Source organism: Primulina eburnea, chromosome 12, assembly GCF_022965805.1.
Source record: "Primulina eburnea isolate SZY01 chromosome 12, ASM2296580v1, whole genome shotgun sequence".
Lineage (NCBI taxonomy): Eukaryota > Viridiplantae > Streptophyta > Magnoliopsida > Lamiales > Gesneriaceae > Primulina > Primulina eburnea.
This window is the reverse complement of record NC_133112.1, coordinates 5413473-5432479: the sequence shown is the minus strand read 5'-3', so window position 1 is coordinate 5432479 and position 19007 is coordinate 5413473. Positions and strand designations below refer to the sequence as shown.

General features: G+C 32.4%; 1 protein-coding gene across 1 annotated transcript; it reads left to right on the top strand.

The window, feature by feature from the left end:
* The first annotated feature begins 8286 nt into the window (after positions 1-8286).
* LOC140807929 (uncharacterized) lies at positions 8287-9044 on the top strand. The gene is made up of 2 exons (XM_073164885.1): positions 8287-8373; positions 8445-9044. The coding sequence occupies exons 1-2, from the start codon at positions 8287-8289 to the stop codon at positions 9042-9044; spliced, it is 687 nt and encodes a 228-aa protein (XP_073020986.1).
* Positions 9045-19007: the final 9963 nt, after the last annotated feature.

Here is a 19007-nt window from a genome sequence, read left to right as displayed (position 1 = left end):
ATTAAAACATAACGGGTGTAACACTCGTGGTATAGCATGTATAGATTGAACCCAAATCTAAAAATATGTTTGCTTTCAATAGTATATATTAACCTAGCTATATATATTTCTAATCAACTACTCCTGCAGCAGCACTTTTTTTTAAACATAAACATTACTAATTTTCATGTAAACTTGATTTTTGGGCTGGGGGTGAAAAACCCATCATCTGAAAAATCTAAAAAAATAAAATTTGGAGAGCAAAACGAAGAGAGTAGGTCTCTGAGATGTTTTACTGGTCTATATCTATGAGTCAGATCAATTCAATCTATATCTATCATGTAAAATAATACTTTTGACGTAATATATAATATTTTTTTTTATAAATTAAGTCGAGTTAACATCGATCTCACTAACTTTTAAGGCAAAAACTTGTGTGAAACGGTCTCACGAGTCGTATTTTGTGATACGTATATTTTATTTTGAATATTGATAGGGTTGATCCGTCTCGAGATAAAGATTCGTGACATCGTTTAACAAAAAACATACTTTACTTTTAAAACAATCTAAATTTAGGTTTCACTGAAACAAAAATAACAGCTAGCGTAACGTTGGCAGATTAGCTGACCAGCTATTTGATTTGAAGCTACAACAGAGGTATTTCACGTACGTATTGGATCAGCTTGTCAATCAGTCAAAATTCAAAACCTTACCACGCAATAATTAATGAACATAGACAGATAACAAAAATTATCTTTAAACAATCTTAACTTTTACAATCGAATTTAAACAACCTTAATTAATATATATCGCAAACAAGTTCAATATTTTGAAAAATTAGATTGTCGCACACATAAAATTTGTTTATCTTTTATTTTCTAATCCAAACTTGTGAACAATACAAGAAATAAAATTGATTATTTTATATTTACCTGCCATCCGAAAAGAGAAGATGCCCTCCCAAGAATGCTTCTCGCTCCCGCAGATTATTAAGCAAGAATCGATTGAAGATCAGTGTGAGTCAACAAATATCGAATCTTTATTTTACTACAACAAAATAGCTCTAAAAATATAATAATTGTAACTCTGTAAACATCGTTGACTTCATGTTCTATGTATCTTAATGAAATTTAAATATAAAAAAAATGGAAAAATGTAATAAATTCCTAAGTGAAGGTAAATTTTGGAGAAGAAAATAGACTGCTATAATTGGCAAATGAATCCTGATAAATGTTGATAAAAAAAAAAAAGAAAAGAAAAAAAGAGAAGCTTATGGATATACCAGATCGGGTTGGCTAAAGGGAAGTAAAGCAGCGGCGAAAAGAGAATGGAAAGAAACCAACTGAGCAGATTCTTGAATCTATCGTGAGTGTAATGATAGATCTAATACGAGGTAATGATGAACAAATCAAAATTTTGGTACTTCACTTTCAGTTTCAGAGTTTCTATACAAGATTTGGGGAACTGACAGAAAAAAGCACAAAGTCAAATAAGTTAATCATTACACCAATCTTCAAGCTCTTACATGCAGCCAACCCCCCCTTAATTCATGACCCGAATGAATAAAAATAAAAATAAAACAGAAAAAAGTTAATTTATCTATCCGCTGAATAAGAATCAACCCATCTCATCAATTAGAACAACTGATCTTTCAACAGATCCAGTTTGCAAAAATAACTCCTGAAGAAAAGAGAGAGCAAGAGATTTGGGGGGAATGAAGCCTGGTCCGAGGTCACTAATCACGTTATCGGCGTGTGGTAATTAGATGATCAAGATCCGATTTTTCGACGAATATCAACTAAAGAATCGATCTTTTTTAACGGCCTCGAGCCAGACAACATTCCCCTCAAGAGATGAGCTTCCCATATTTTATTTCTATAGAAACAAGATTAGGGTTTTGTTTGAGCTAGAGGTGAAGTAATGGTGGGAAAAATAAAAGAATTATTGAAGAAGATATCATGTGGGATGTGTGAGACAAGTGGGGAAAAGGAGATGATGATAAATAAGGGATGGGAATTGGGAGAGGGTTTATTAAAAAGGACAAACAAAGTCATAAAAGCGAGGCAAACAACATGACCTACATTTCTTTTATTTCCAATATTTGTGTGACTATGGTTAATTAAACAAAGCAGGTGCGTGCTATATAGGTAATCAAGAATGTGTTTTTCCAACACATACAAAATCATCATAATCAGAAATTTTAAAAAAGGCCAGTAGTTGTTATTCTATATTGTCTAATTTCAATCTCGTCAGACATCGATGTAGCGCTGGTTTCACTACACATGAAACCAAATTAATTTAGACCATGTCTTAAAATAAAATTTTTATGGTTGCTTGGCTGTTTCTAAAAAAGGGTTTCCGCACTAGATAGTTCTTTTTTTTAAAAAAAAAATGTCCCTTTTTCCACGAGAGAAACCGTGTTGGGAACAGTCTGTTTGATAGTATATGACTATACAATATGTTTCCAAACAGGGAAGACGTAGGCCATGGGTTCGAAGTATGTACGTATATCCTCATGACTCATTTAGTGAACTAATTCGAATGTTCAATGAATTAGGCACAGAAAAAGAAGAGTCACGACCTAATCACTTTATTAAATGACGTAGTATATGCTACATCGAGAGTGTTTCTCTTTTATTCCAATATCATTAGATAGTATGAATTTCTCATATTTTTATAAAAATTGAGATAGATGCTGATGATTAAAAACCTAATATTCGACTACATCATAAAAAGAAGAGTGAGTCTCATGTGAGACCGTCTCACGGATCATAATCTGTGAGACGGGTCAACCCTACCCATATTCACAATAAAAAGTAATACTTTTAGCATAAAAAATAATACTTTTTCATGGGTGACCCAAATAAAAGATTCGTCTCACAAATACGACCCGTGAAACCGTCTCATACAAGTTTTTGCCTAAAAAGAAATACTTCAAATGTACTCAGAATAATCCGTATTTACACTTGTATTGGAAAAAATGGGGAAAAATCATACATTAATGAGTATATATAATAGATTGCAAGTTTCAAGATTTTTAAATGAAATTCACAAATGGGGGTTTATGAAAAGGTGAATGGAGTGGTTGAAAAGTGGAAAAAGGTTGAATTGCCTTTTGTGTCAGCTTTTTCATAACCCAACGTGTAGACTTTGATAAGAGGGAGATTCTTTGCAAACCAAAATATAATAAGCACAAACGAGATGAGATGACAAACCTTCTTGCCTTTGCAAACTATGGAAAATATAAATTTACTCAATCATACTAGATTATTGATTTATTGTAGACAAGTGAATGATATAATTTTTGCTATATTTATTGGATGTCTTTGAAACAATATTGGGATACTTATTGAATGTGTTTGGGCCTTTCTAAATCGAGTGAGTTTAATGTGAGACCGTCTCACATATCGTAATTTGTGAGACGAGTCAACCCTATTCATATTCGCAATAAAAGTTAATACTCTCATAAAAAATAATGATTTTTCATGAATGACCCAAATAAGAAATCCGTCTCACAAATATGATCCGTGAAACCGTCTCACACAAATCTTTACCTTCTAAATCTCTATCATTCACTCCAAGTAACGGGTAAATTTGAACTTAACGGCTGCACATATGCATATTAATTTTATATAATATAATAAATCACATTGGTAAAATATATTTTAGGTTTGAGTTTCTTATGTACGCCTTATAAATATCCATAACAAAAGGATGATATCAAATTAAAAGATAGGGACGAAGCTAGGAATATAAGTGTATGGGCAAAAGTTAATGATATATAGTTTCAAAAAAGTCAATAAATGTAGATAAAAAAAATTACACTGACATTATGGTTTTTCACATTAAAATTCGTGATCTAAAATCGTTTCATAATAGTTGCATTGTCAATTCCTTTAAAAATATCTCTCTCGGTTGGTGAAATCAAACAAGGATTAAGCAAATCATCTTCCATTCGATTGCACAATCGATTTTTGATGATCTTCATTGCAGAAAATGCTCTCTCCCAAAAGATATATCACATGTCTTATCATTTCTACCATTTTCATGCCAAGATCTATAATCTCAACAATTGCTGAAAATTTACTGTTTGTACTGATCATAATAATAATAAGGATATTAATATATCCTTAAGATGTAATCGAGCAAAACTAATGAGATTTTCTTTATTGAAAGCAGATAAAAAGTCTATATAATTAATACATGTCATACAATAAAATAAGTCAATATTTGTGTCATAGAAACGATTATTAAGCTCGATAAGTTGTTTATCTAAAACAACTCATAATGAAAATGAATTAAGTTAGCCTTTTGTCTCCTTATAAAGTGTATATGTTAACATTAATATATTTACACATGTACATTTAATACATACATAGACAATAGACATATTAGTTTAATAATTTATTTAATTAACTTATTAATTAATTAATTCTAGACTCTTCTAGAATATTTTATGATAATTTGTACGTATGAGTAGTCACCTCTACTAATATTATTCACTACTACAAAAAAGCAAAACGACAACGAAATTTATCTATTGTCGTAGGTCATTTAAAAACTGTTGTAACTGAGGATGTTGTTGAAAGTGTGTTCAACAACAACGGTTTTAAACTGTTGTCGTTGCTAACATTTGCGACAGATTTTTTACATTATCCATCGCTAATATTAAAACTGTTGTCGCTGCTAACATTTGCGACGGGTTATGACAAACCGTCGCTAATATTAGGGACGGAATTCATGCCAACCATCGCTAAATTTAGCTACGTATTTTCCATACAGTCCTTCGGTAATTTTAGCGATGGTTTGTCAAGATGTCTGTCGCTAATTTTTTCAGTAAAATAAAAAAATTACTTTTAATAATTTAATAAATCTAACAACATTCATGATCTTAACTAACACTTAGAAATTTACAATATATTGAAACGAAAAAATTTACCTGAAATCGACACTAAAATCAGTGTAAGAGAAAAATTTTAAGTGTTGTGAAAGATGTGTGGAGGAAAATGGAGTGAAAACACTGGTAATTATAGACAAGTTGCGACGCTTTTTGATTAACCGTCGCAATTAAAATTTTTAGCGACAGTTTTTAAAATATGCAACTGTTTTAAGCTAAATCGTCGCTAAAATTAGCGACGGTGTTGAATAAACCATGGCTAAATATCGCGACGGTTTTTAACAAAATCGTCGCGAAATATAGCCACAGTTTAGTAAAATCGTTGTTGTTTTTCCAAAAAATACGCTAGTCGACAACGGTCTTAGAAAACTGTTGTTGATTGTATAAAAAAACGCTAATAGACAACAGTTTATAAAACCGTTGTCGTTGACCCTAAAAAAACAATCAAAGACAACGATTTTTAGAAAATCGTTGTTGATTGTCCAAAAAAAACACGCTAATAGACAACAATTTATATAATATTTGTCGTCGACCATAAAAAACGCTCAAAGACAACGGTTTTCTAAAAATCGTTGTCTTTTACTTTAAAAAATACCATACGACAACGGTTTTAAAAAAACCGTTGTAAAAAATAAAAGATAATGATTTTAGCGAAAAACCGTTGTTGTATGTGTGTTGTTGAATGACAAATTTGTTGTAATGATAATTCATAAATAAACTCCAAATAAACTAAATAAATAATTCTGAACTCGTTATAAACCCGATTGACGATTTGACAGTGCCGATATATCAACGATACAAGTCTTGTTTATATAACGAAAATAAAAAAAATTCGAAAATCAAAATTTTCACTTACCATGTTGGGCAGCTATTGGTTTAGTGAAATCTTTCAGCAAAATAGGCAGTTCCACTCTCCGTTATCAATCAGCTGTTAAGCTAACTTTCAATTCTTCTATCAACTTATAAACTCATTTATAAGTATTTTGTTTGATCTCTATCGAACTGTAGTCGTCAAATTCAACTCCTTGAATTTTGACTTTCTCAACGAGAACAAAAAATCCGATATTTGTGTGACCCTCAATGGTTTAGGGACACAGCTAGCCGTGAGTTCACATCTTCATGTGACTCAGAATAAGATTTATTCTTATTCGGTCTTATACTAATTAGCCTCATTCTTTTCATCAGCTCCTTGATCAAGAATATCATAACTCATTTCTTATTGCACTTATCAAATCAAGGTAAAAACGTCTTGTAGCATCGCCCCATGATCCCCTAGGTACCGCTGATAGTGCCTGCAAGAACCTTAAATTATGATTAGCATACAGTACGATCCCTTCAACAAATATATTCTGATCGAATCTGCATCTATTCGTATATCAAGAGTTGCATATGGATTCAATAACAATGTAATTTATCTTTGAGTACTACTAGTGACATATAATGTGCAATTAGGAAAACACATTTCACTAAAGCACATTTATTGCTCTAACCAGAGATTCCTTGCATTATTAACTCATCATATCACATAAGAAATCTTCACCGTAGGCAAACAGTGAATCTCCGACTACAATGCATTTGTTCTTACGTATTTCAAAACTACACCCAATTTCTCCACCTGATGACCCTCAATGGTGTCGGTAAACGGATCAAAGTGTATGCTAGTACGTATAACCCTTATCTCGGGTCAAAGAACTAATGATGTACAACCATAACCGCAGATTATTTCACTCGATAAATGAAAACCACTTGGACTGTCTGAGGGAAGGTTGTTCGTTGCATGGTCGTATGATCACCTATCTATACGAATGAACATCTTCATGCCCTTGCCAATTAAACATGACATTTACATCACATATGTTAGTCTCAAGCTCAAACGATCTTTATCCTTATTTTAGGTGACTGATTTGATTAGGAACATATTTAGAATATACGCTACACTTCCTAATGAGGTTCATAATCTTACGTTGAGAGGCATACATCATGACACCTACTGTGTATTCAAGAACTTTAATTATGCAGCTTGTATGATATACATATAAATTATAATGTGATAATTGCATAAAACCATAAAATATTATTAAAATAAGGATCGTTTTACATTAGAGTTAATAAAAGCTCAAACTACAGTTGATTCATTGAACATCTACTCTAACACCATCTCCCTATTCTATGTGGTAAAAACTTTAATTGAATTAACCGGGATAGCAAAAGCAAAGATCCCATAACCGAGATGCAAGCAATGTTGAGGCAATGCCGAAAAGCCTTGACACCGATGATAGCGAAGTTTCGGTATATAAGAGCATAGGAAGCCTTGAAATCTCCATCTGGATTGCATATATCAAATGCCTTGTAAAATAGAAGGAAACTCAGAGGCGAAACAACACAGCCTAAAGCCGTTCTAATGGCTTGACTTAAAAGCATGGCTCTAGGAGACGTCAGCGTGAGATGACCAGTTTTGAAATCTTGCATTAGAATACAGGAAACATTGATAATGGATTTGCACAATCCACAACCCGTGCGCCAGTTGAGTTATGACATCATGCTCTTTTCCGGCTAATGCAGCAATAACGAACAATCCCACTTTCCCGTAATTGTATGACATGTTAATGTCGGTTAATCCGGCTCCATAGGAGTTGCAGAAAGCTAAAGATGAAGCATAAACATAGTACCATTTGTGTTCGGGAAAAATAAAAGGAATTGAAACGACGGAGATTATGTCTAGCATCGATCAGGTAACCAATGAACATCTCATCTTGTTTTAGAGAACTTAAGGCATTGTCTTCATCAATTTCTCCTGTTGCAACAGAAAAACACTTTGTTATATATATTAATCAAAGATCATTTTCATTTCAAACGATTTGAAAAAAGAGTATGATATGAGTAGGTCTCTTGTGAGATGGTCTCACGGATCTGTGAGACGGATCAACCTAATCCATATTCACAATAAGAAGTAATACTTGTAGCATAAAATGTAATAATTTTTCATTAATGACCCAAATAGATATCCGTATCACGAAATACGATCCGTGAGACCGTCTCACACAAGTTTTTGTCATATAATATAAGAGATTTTAGAAAAGATCCATATCGTTGCATAATTTCATCACTTTTGGAAGAAAAAATAAATATTATTCCACTAATCTTACTTTTTAATAATACCCATCAAAGTTTCTAAAAGAAACACTAAACTCTTAAAGGAAAAACGGAATTGAAAAATAGAAAAAAATTATTTAATACTAAAATAACGAGATTATAATAATTATTATTATTATAATTATTATTAATAATAATAAATATTTATATCTTTACTCTATATTAATGTTCCACATAAGGTACGGATTTTCTTTTGGCGAGCGTGCAATGAATTTTTTCCATCGATCTGAATCTTGCTAGGCGGCACATTAAGTCCAATGGGTCGTGCTCCTTATGTGGCGGCTCTAAAGCCTCAACTGCTCATTGCCTCCTATTCTGCACAAAAGGCCGAGTGGCGTGGAAAGGTTCTCAATTTTGGCGCCTCCTTAAAAATTGTGCTGGTATGGACTTCTTATCATGTAGTTCTTTTCTGAAGGAGAATCTTCCTTTAGTCGAATTTGAATTGTTTGCTATGAGTGCATGGGCTATTTGGAAAGATATATGTAATATGAAGCACAACACTAAACCAACTGATTCTATTATATCTATTGAGTGGGTGGCTTCTTTTCTCAATGAATTCAAGCGAGCTCGCATGGTGTTCGGGGAGCAATCTCTTACAAATATTGAGGAGGATGCGAAGAGGTGGACTAAAGCACCGATGGCTCATTACCGACTAGATGTGGATGCTGGATTTCGAGATGATTTGGGAAGGTATAGCACATGTGCAGTGATAAAAGACCACTATGGACATATTGTTGCGGCCACTGCTTGTAGTATTCGCAATCCAGGTACGGTTCTAGCTGAGGAGATTAAAGCAATTCATAGTGGTATTTTGTTGGCATTAAGGATGAAGATCTCAAATGTGAGGATTTTTTCGGATTCCATCACCGCTGTTCGGATGATTTCAGACCCCTCAGAGTTTTTGAATTCAGATGGTTCTTTGCTGTGTGACATATTGACATTCATTAAATCAGATCGAGTCCTTCAAATTAATCATGTTTATAGATCTGCAAACAAGGTGGTGTTGCGACTTTGATTGTTGCACTCCCAAGAGCAGGTTGTCCACAAGTAGTATAATTCGGTGAGTCCGAATATCGTATCCACAGGGAAGCTAAGGTAATTACAAGTCCACTACAATGTCTTTTTGTTTTTGTTTTTGTTTCTTTTTAATTTTAATTGAATCTTTAATGGGTAAATTTTAATTGTTCAAATTTAAATTTAAGTAGTTGAGATTAAAGGATCCACTCTTGGTATTTTAATAAAGTTAACATTAACGAACAATATTGAAATCCACTTAATAAAATGGTTCCAATATATTAAATAATCATATTTATATTATGTTATAAATTATAATCTTATAAGTACATAATATATACCAAAACTTATAAATGTGGTCAAGTATTTATTGTGCTATATATATTTGTAAACACTAAATCAAGGTTCCCACTTTAAATGGTTGGTAAAACCAAACAAACATTTAAATGGTACCAATAAATTAATACTATAATATATTCATATATAATAAATCAAGGAATCCAAGTTAAATGGTTGGTAAAACCAAACTAACATTTAAATGGTTCCAAGAATTTAATATTATAATATATTTATATATAATAACTCAAGGCATCCATTTTAAATGGTTGGTAATACCAAACTAACATTTAAATGGTTCCAAGAATTTAGTGTAACATATAGCAACAATAAATCAAAACTCCCACTTATAAGTAGGGTATAAAAATGCTTAAAGAAATAAATATAACATAAACAATAAATAATGATTAAATAATATAAAACATAGATTCTTACCTTATAATAACCTTATTATCATGCCAAGAGCTTCACTTATCATCTCAACTTTAGGAAGTTAGCTATTCATTATTCAAAGTGTAAAACTTTGAATATGAAATTAACATGCTAATTATATTTAAATGAAGAAATAAAAGAAAAATATAGAGAGAAATATTATGAACTCAAAGATTTGTTCATAGAATGAGGGATATCTCAATACATTACAATGCACCCCTATTTATAGCCAAATTTGGGGAGACAACCACAAATAAAATATTATTTTTTACACATAAGTCTTCATTGGTGTTCCAAGAAATTAATATTATATTGCACATCACTTTTGACAAGCATCTTCTCCGAATTTTCTTCTTCACATAAAATGAAACATGTGGATAATTGAGTTGTCTAGTTGTGGTATTTTTTTCAGAATATTTGACCAAGTAGTTTGAGAGATATGGTCAAAATACTAGAGCATGGTAAAACTGCCACTCCTTCGGTAACTTTAATTGTTGCTTAATTTGATCCCAATTGTGAGAGGATTTTTATCTCATGCTTGCCACCAATATTGTAGATATTAACATCAACTTTCTACAGGTCCAAGAATCATCTTAATCCCATTTGCAACGCCAAGGTTATTCTTGTTTTATCGAACCTGTAAAAATAGTAAAAACTTATAATTACACAACAACTTATATTTTATACAATTTATTATAAAACATATAATATTTAAAAATTTAATAAAACAAAAACTATATATTTATATTATAAAACATTTAATTAATGTACAATTTTTATGTTTATCACACCTCCCAACCAGCTTATTGCTAGTCCCTAGCAATTTAAGCGTTAATAGCAATACAAAACATATTGATTAATTTAAATAGAAATGTAATCAGAACTATCTAAGTGTTTAAATAAAATTTGAAAACTGTCAAAGTTATATCAAGATCATCATAATTATAATTTATGAAATAATTTGAGATGATTAATTCAAAGCTTATTTTAGGTAGTTAAATGTACACGGCCTTCAGAAATTCCTAGTAAGAGTCTCAACTCCATATCCTCACAGGTTAATAAATGTTTCAATTTATGGCAACGATTTCTCTCATGGAGTTGGAATACAGATAAATGCTCAGAAAAATGGTTTACAGAATGCAGACAGACAAACGAGCCAAACTAATCAAAAGATAGAAAATCAATTGATTTAAAATCCAGTTGTTCTTATTATATTTTTTTTTCCTGATTTTTTTTTTTACATCATGGAATCAGACTAAGTTTATGCTTTTTGACCACATATTTATTTAATTTGTACAATGTATTTCTCTCTTTCTTTTTTTATTTTTTTTTTTATTTTTTTATTCTTATGAGAGAAAAATGGGTCGCAGCATATAACTTAAAAATTACATAGATCTTCAACATCTTTCTTTTTGTATTTTTCTTTTTTTTTTCTTTTTTTTTTTTCAGGAAATATATATATTTTTTTTCAAAATAAGAACTCAAGATCTAAACAATAGATAGTCTCTCTCATGATCAATAAAGGCTCGAAAGCTGTTTTCTCAGTCCTCTCCACTCACTCACAAAATATGTGTGAGTTCAAAAATTTTAGGCACTCTTATAAGGTATATCTTGGGCCATATACTTTACTACCTAATTTTATCACAATGGTTAATCACTCAAAAAGATTTCATAAATCATATTTTTATATTGATCAGAATATTAAAAATGACCTTTTTTCAAATAAAATTTAAACATTCTTAAATAGATTAATGCATGTTCTAATTTAAATCTTTCAAATATGTAATATATGACATTTTTGCAAAAAATTACTAAGGTACAAACAATAAACATGGTTTTATTTTAAAATAATATTTAATTTTTTTTTAAATTTGTTTTTTTTTTTTTATATGTGTTCTCCCCCCAATCAGAATATGACATTGTCCCTAATGTCAAAATAGCTATTAATAAAGAGTACATAATGAAAGAGATATCACCTGGAACTTTATTGAAGATAACAAACTGAAACAAACGCAAACCAATCCACGACTTTTGAATCAATGATCCAACTTCCTTTTCTTACTGCTTGATTGCGACCAATTGATCTTTGTTATCATCGGATCAGGCTTATGAACAAAAGCTTCCAAATCATCAATTAATTGATCGCAGTCGAAGCACAGATGAGCATCCGTCGTGAATTTTCTGAAATGAAATTCTGTTCCACAGCTTTATCAAGAAATGTCAACAAACTGTCATAATAATTATTGATATTCAACAAGCCCACGGGTTTATTATGGATATTAAGTTGTGCCCAAGAAACAGTGTGAAAAATTTCTTCTAATGTACCAAAACCACCTGGTAGTGCGATAAAAGCATCAGAATTTTCAATCATTTGAGTGATTCTTTCATACATAGAAGAAACTTTTAATTCCTCCCCAATCGTAACACCTGTAATATTTCCTTCAGCTAAAGCTATAGGAATAATACCCAATACCTGACTACCTCCAAGATGAGCAGATGTTGAAACAGATCCCATTAACCCAATATTACCTCCCCCATATACCAAGTGAATTTTTCTCTCAGCCAATATCTTTCCAAGATTATTCGCTGCTTCTACAAACACTTCATTTTTTCCAGGACTCGACCCACAAAATACACAAATATTTTTCAATGTTTGTGCAGAGGATCCAGTCATGTTTTTACTTTCCTTTTTTTTTTTCTGCGAAAGTAGAAAGAAAGATGAGAGATTTTATAGGGGTAATATGTTATCATGACAAAACTATGGGTCACAGCTGTAAACAGAATAAATAGTAAAAAAAATAATGACACACATGCTTATAAACAGTAGTGTGATTGTGGCTCACAATTTTCCTCTGGTTTTACGTCCAGAAACGGCTTCAACGCCTTCTATGAGTCGAGGATATGCTTCCCATCCAATTTTCTTATAAATTGGCAAACAGGGTCTTTTTTAGTCAGATTCCCAAGACTATGACGCTCATCTTGAAATTGTTTCCATAAACGGAGAAGTTCAATATGCACATGTCCACTAGAATGCGTCTCAAGAGTCAATAAGATGTTATCTAAAGACTCCTTACTCAGCCCATTCTTAATGAAATCAATTTTATCTTCTCTGTTATTGGAAACACATCCCAAAGATCTGCATCGTTTGTCACAAGTCCATCTTGCACACTTATGACAAACCCCTAAACTTTTGGCCCTTCGTTTTTTCGCATAAGTGCTTTTTCCTAATCCAGGCAAATACCGAATAAGCAATGATTGTGGAACTTCTCCTCCTAATCGGACCTTAGCTTCTATTACAAGACGAATATCTTCTGGAATTCCTTTTTGCATTAGTAATCTCAATCTTTCACACCTTCCTGCATAAATTTTTCTTAGAACATTTTCAGAAACAGAGGGAAAATATTTACAAATTTTTGAGAGAATTTCATCCATTTTGAAAAGAAAAGAAATGATTTTTTTTTTTTTAAATTTTTGTATCAGCAATTGTGGGAAACTGATTTAACCGACTATGAGAGTCACGGAGTACCGTTATCCGCCATTTAACCGGGAAAATAAAAAGATTAAGAAAACCTGAAATAAAAACAAACAATAATCAAATGCAACACAAAAAAAAAAAAAATCAAGGATCAGAAAGGGAAATAAACTCTTCTTGAAAGATTTCATTTTCCAAAAATGGTTTAAGCCTTTGTCCATTCACTTTAAAAACATCACCATTTTTAGGATTTTCAATATCCATAGCTCCATAAGGATACACATGCTTTATAACATATGGGCCTGTCCATCTTGATCGTAATTTTCCTGGAAATATGTGAAGTCGAGAATTATAAAGCAAAACTTTTTTACCAATCTCAAAAGATTTTCTAAGAATTGTTTTATCATGAAATGATTTGATTTTTGCTTTATAAATCCTTGAATTCTCATACGCATCATTTCTGAGTTCATCAAGTTCATTAAGTTGCAATTTACGCAATTTGTTGGCATCATCCATGCTTGAATTTAAAGTTTTTATCGCCCAATAAGCTTTATGTTCCAATTCCACAGGCAAATGACAATGTTTTCCATAAACCAACCTATAGGGAGACATATTCAATGATGTTTTAAAAGCTGTTCGATATGCCCACAGTGCATCATTAAGTCGCAGAGACCAGTCTTTTCTATTTGAGTTAACAGTTTTTTCCAAAATTTGCTTTATCTCCCTATTAGCTAATTCAACTTGTCCATTTGTTTGAGGATGATAAGGAGTTGTTACTTTGTGAGTAATACCATATTTTTTCATTAATGAAGCAAATGGTTTATTAACAAAGTGAGTTCCCCCATCACTTATCATAGCTCGAGGAATTCCGAATCTACTAAAAATATTTTCTTTCAAAAATTTGATGACGATTTTATGATCATTTGTTCGACATGGAATTGCCTCTATCCATTTGGAAACATAATCAACTGCAACTAAAATATACAAGTATCCAAACGACGGTGGAAAAGGTCCCATAAAATCTATTCCCCAACAATCAAATATTTCAATTTCAATGATAGGATTCAAAGGCATCATGTTTCTTTTTGAAATCGCACCCAATTTTTGACAATTTTCACAGATCTTGCAGATTTCGTGGGTGTCTTTAAACAAAGTGGGCCAATAAAATCCACACTGCAAGATTTTTGCAGCTGTTTTCTTTGAAGAAAAATGTCCCCCGCATGCTTCTGAATGACAAAATTTAATGACACTACTTACCTCATTGTCGGGTATGCAACGTCGAAAAATTTGATCCGGACAATACTTGAACAGATACGGATCATCCCAATAAAAGTTTTTTACCTCATTCAAAAATTTTCTTTTATCTTGGGAACTCCATTGCGGTGGCATTTTTCCTGTCACAAGAAAATTTACTATGTTAGCAAACCAAGGTGTAGTAGTAACTGAAAATAGATGTTCATCAGGAAAATTATCGTTAATTGGTGTCATTTCAAAAGATGATCCTGTTACTAGTCTCGATAAATGATCGGCTACGACATTCTCGGTTCCTTTTTTATCTTTGATTACAATGTCAAATTCTTGGAGCAACAAAATCCATCGTATCAGTCGTGGCTTTGCATCCTGTTTGGTCAACAAATATCTAATAGCAGAATGATCAGTAAACACGATAGTTGTTGATCCAATCAAATAAGAACGAAATTTATCTAATGCAAATATTACAGCAAGTAGCTCTTTTTCAGTTGTGGAGTAATTCATTTGAGCATTGTTTAAAGTTCTACTTGCATAATATATCACATAAGGCTTACCGTTTCTTCTTTGACCCAATACTGCACCGACTGCATAATCACTCGCATCGCACATGATTTCAAATGGTAAAGACCAATCAGGAGGTTGCATGATAGGAGCTGATGTTAAATGTCGAATGATTTTATCAAAAGCATTTTGACATTCTTGAGTCCACTCAAATGCACTGTCTTTTGTTAAGAGGTTACAAATGGGTTTAGAGATTAAACTAAAGTCCTTTATAAACCTCCTATAAAATCCAGCATGTCCCAAAAATGAGCGAATTTCTTTAATGGTTTTTGGAGGGGGTAAATTGGCAATGACATCAACTTTTGCTTTATCGACTTCAATTCCATGAGATGACACGACATGTCCCAAAACAATTCCAGAAGTAATCATGTAATGACATTTTTCCCAATTTAAAATAAGACCTTTTTCCTCGCATCTTTTTAAAACTTTTTCCAAATTTTCAAGACAATTATCAAATGTATTCCCAAAAACAGTTAAATCATCCATAAAAATTTCCAAACAATTTTCAACCATGTCGCAGAAAATGCTTAGCATACATCTTTGAAATGTTGCTGGGGCATTGCATAAACCAAATGGCATCCTTCTGAATGCAAATGTTCCAAAAGGACATGTGAATGTAGTTTTTTCTTGATCTTCGAGTGCAATGGGAATTTGATAATAGCCTGAATATCCGTCAAGAAAACAGTAGTAGGGATGACCTGCTACTCTTTCTAAAATTTGATCCAAAAATGGTAATGGAAAATGATCTTTTCTAGTGGCGTCATTTAATTTTCTATAATCAATACACATCCGCCAACTAGATGGGACTCGACTTGTTAACAATTCACCTTTTTCATTTTTTATCACTGTGATGCCAGATTTTTTTGGAACTACTTGTGTTGGGCTTACCCACTTACTATCAGAAATAGGGTAGATAATTCCAACATCAAGTAGTTTGAGAACTTCAGTTTTCACAACATCTTTCATGTGTGGATTTAATCTCCTTTGTGGTTGTTGAGATGTTTTTGCATTTTCTTCTAAGTGAATTTTGTGTGTGCAAATTAGTGGATTAATGCCCTTAAGATCTTTTAGTGTCCAACCAATTGCATTTTTATGTCTTTTAAGCATATCAACTAATTTACCTTCTTGATTACTTGAGAGTTTGGAAGAAATTACCACCGGATATGTTTCATCTTCTCCAAGAAATGCATACTTCAATTCTTCTGGCAAGGGTTTTAACTCCAATACTGGTGGTTCGTCTTTGTTCTCATATTTTTCATCAAATTCTTTCTCTGATCCTGGTAACGAGTGATACCTGAAAAAATCGTCAAGATCAATTTCAATATTTTCTTTAACAGTTTCAATTGAACAAATATCTAATTGATCACGAGTACTCCCTTCTTGAATGTTTTCTTCCACAAGAGTTTCAATAAGATTTTCATCTTCACTTTCATCTCCTTTGTCATGTGGTTGCTTACAAAGATTAAAAACATTGAGCTCCAAGGTCATGTTACCAAATGACAACTTCATTATTCCATTCCTGCAATTTATAAGAGCATTAGAAGTTGCTAAAAATGGACGACCTAAAATTACAGGAATTGCATTACAAGCTTCAATAGGTTGTGTATCTAAAACTATGAAATCGACAGGATATACAAAGTTATCAACTTGGACCAACACGTCTTCTACCATACCTCTTGGCACTTTAACAGATCTATCAGCAAGTAAAAGTGTTACCGAAGTAGGTTTTAACTCGCCTAGATTGAGTTCTTGATAAACTGAATATGGAAGTAAATTCACACTAGCTCCAAGGTCAAGCAAGGCTTTTTTAATCTTTCGTTCTCCAATAATACACGAAATAGTAGGACAACCAGGGTCTTTGTATTTCAAAGCATTATTATTTTGAATGATTGCACTTACTTGTTCGGCTAAAAATGCTTTCTTTTTCACATTCAATTTTCTTTTCACAGTGCACAAGTCTTTCAAAAATTTGGCATATGATGGTACCTGTTTTATTGCATCTAATAAAGGAATATTAACTTTTACTTGTTTAAAAATATCATATATATCAGAATTCAAATTTGATTTTTTTGTATTTTTCAATGCATGAGGGAATGGTGGTGACACTGTCTGTTGAACCTCCTCTTCGCAAGTTATGGGTTCCACTTCCTTACCCTTTGGAGTTGATTTATCATCATCTTCACAAGGTTCAAGAATGGATTTTTCCACAACCTTACCACTTCGAAGGGTAATAACAGATTTTACCTGATCCATCGGTTGAGTTCCAGAAGTTCCAATTTGTGTATGATGATCCTTGGGATTAGGCAGAGGTTGTGAAGGAAATTTACCTTTTTTCATGAACATTAAGTGCAGATGCAAATTTAGCAAGAGTATCTTTCAAGTCTGTCATGGTTTGAGCAGTTTGAGTATTGATAGACTCTTGCTTTGCAATAAAAGAATTCAATGTATCTTCCAAATTTCTTTTCGGCGGAGGAACATAAGGTGCATAATTTTGAAAATTTTGTTGATTTTGAAAATGTGGTTGCGGAAATTGTGCAGCATTATCATTCCTCCAACTAAAATTTGGATGATTTCGCCAACCTGGATTGTAATTTTGAGAAAATGGTTCAAAATTTGGCCTTTTGAAATTGTTCAAAACATTGGCTTGCTCATGGAGACATTCTTTAAAAGAGGGCAAAGTGGGACAATCTTTTGTAAAATGATCACTTGTATCACAGATGTGACACACAATTTCTTGAACAGATTTTAATTGACCATTCTTTTTCAATTCAAGTGCCTCAACTTTTCTTGCCAAAGAGGTAAATCTAGCTTGAAGATCATGTTCATCTTTGAGAGTGTACATACCTCCACCAGATGTAGGAGATTGAATCTTGTTTGATGGTTCGATTGTACCTATAGTGTCCCAATTTTGAGCATTTTCAGCTAATGAATCGAGATACTCAATTGCCTCGTTCGGATCTTTATCTTCAAATGTTCCATTACACATAAATTCAACCATTTGCCTATCTTTAGGTGTTAAGCCTTCATAAAATTGAGAAACAACTCTCCAAATTTCAAAACCATGATGTGGACAAAGATTAAGCTAACTCATTTCTTATTGCACTTATCAAATCAAGGTAAAAACGTCTTGTAGCATCGCCCCATGATCCCCTAGGTACCGCTGATAGTGCCTGCAAGAACCTTAAATTATGATTAGCATACAGTACGATCCCTTCAACAAATATATTCTGATCGAATCTGCATCTATTCGTATATCAAGAGTTGCATATGGATTCAATAACAATGTAATTTATCTTTGAGTACTACTAGTGACATATAATGTGCAATTAGGAAAACACATTTCACTAAAGCACATTTATTGCTCTAACCAGAGATTCCTTGCATTATTAACTCATCATATCACATAAGAAATCTTCACCGTAGGCAAACAGTGAATCTCCGACTACAATGCATTTGTTCTTACGTATTTCAAAACTACACCCAATTTCTCCACCTGATGACCCTCAATGGTGTCGGTAAACGGATCAAAGTGTATGCTAGTACGTATAACCCTTATCTCGGGTCAAAGAACTAATGATGTACAACCATAACCGCAGATTATTTCACTCGATAAATGAAAACCACTTGGACTGTCTGAGGGAAGGTTGTTCGTTGCATCGTCGTATGATCACCTATCTATACGAATGAACATCTTCATGCCCTTGCCAATTAAACATGACATTTACATCACATATGTTAGTCTCAAGCTCAAACGATCTTTATCCTTATTTTAGGTGACTGATTTGATTAGGAACATATTTAGAATATACGCTACACTTCCTAATGAGGTTCATAATCTTACGTTGAGAGGCATACATCATGACACCTACTGTGTATTCAAGAACTTTAATTATGCAGCTTGTATGATATACA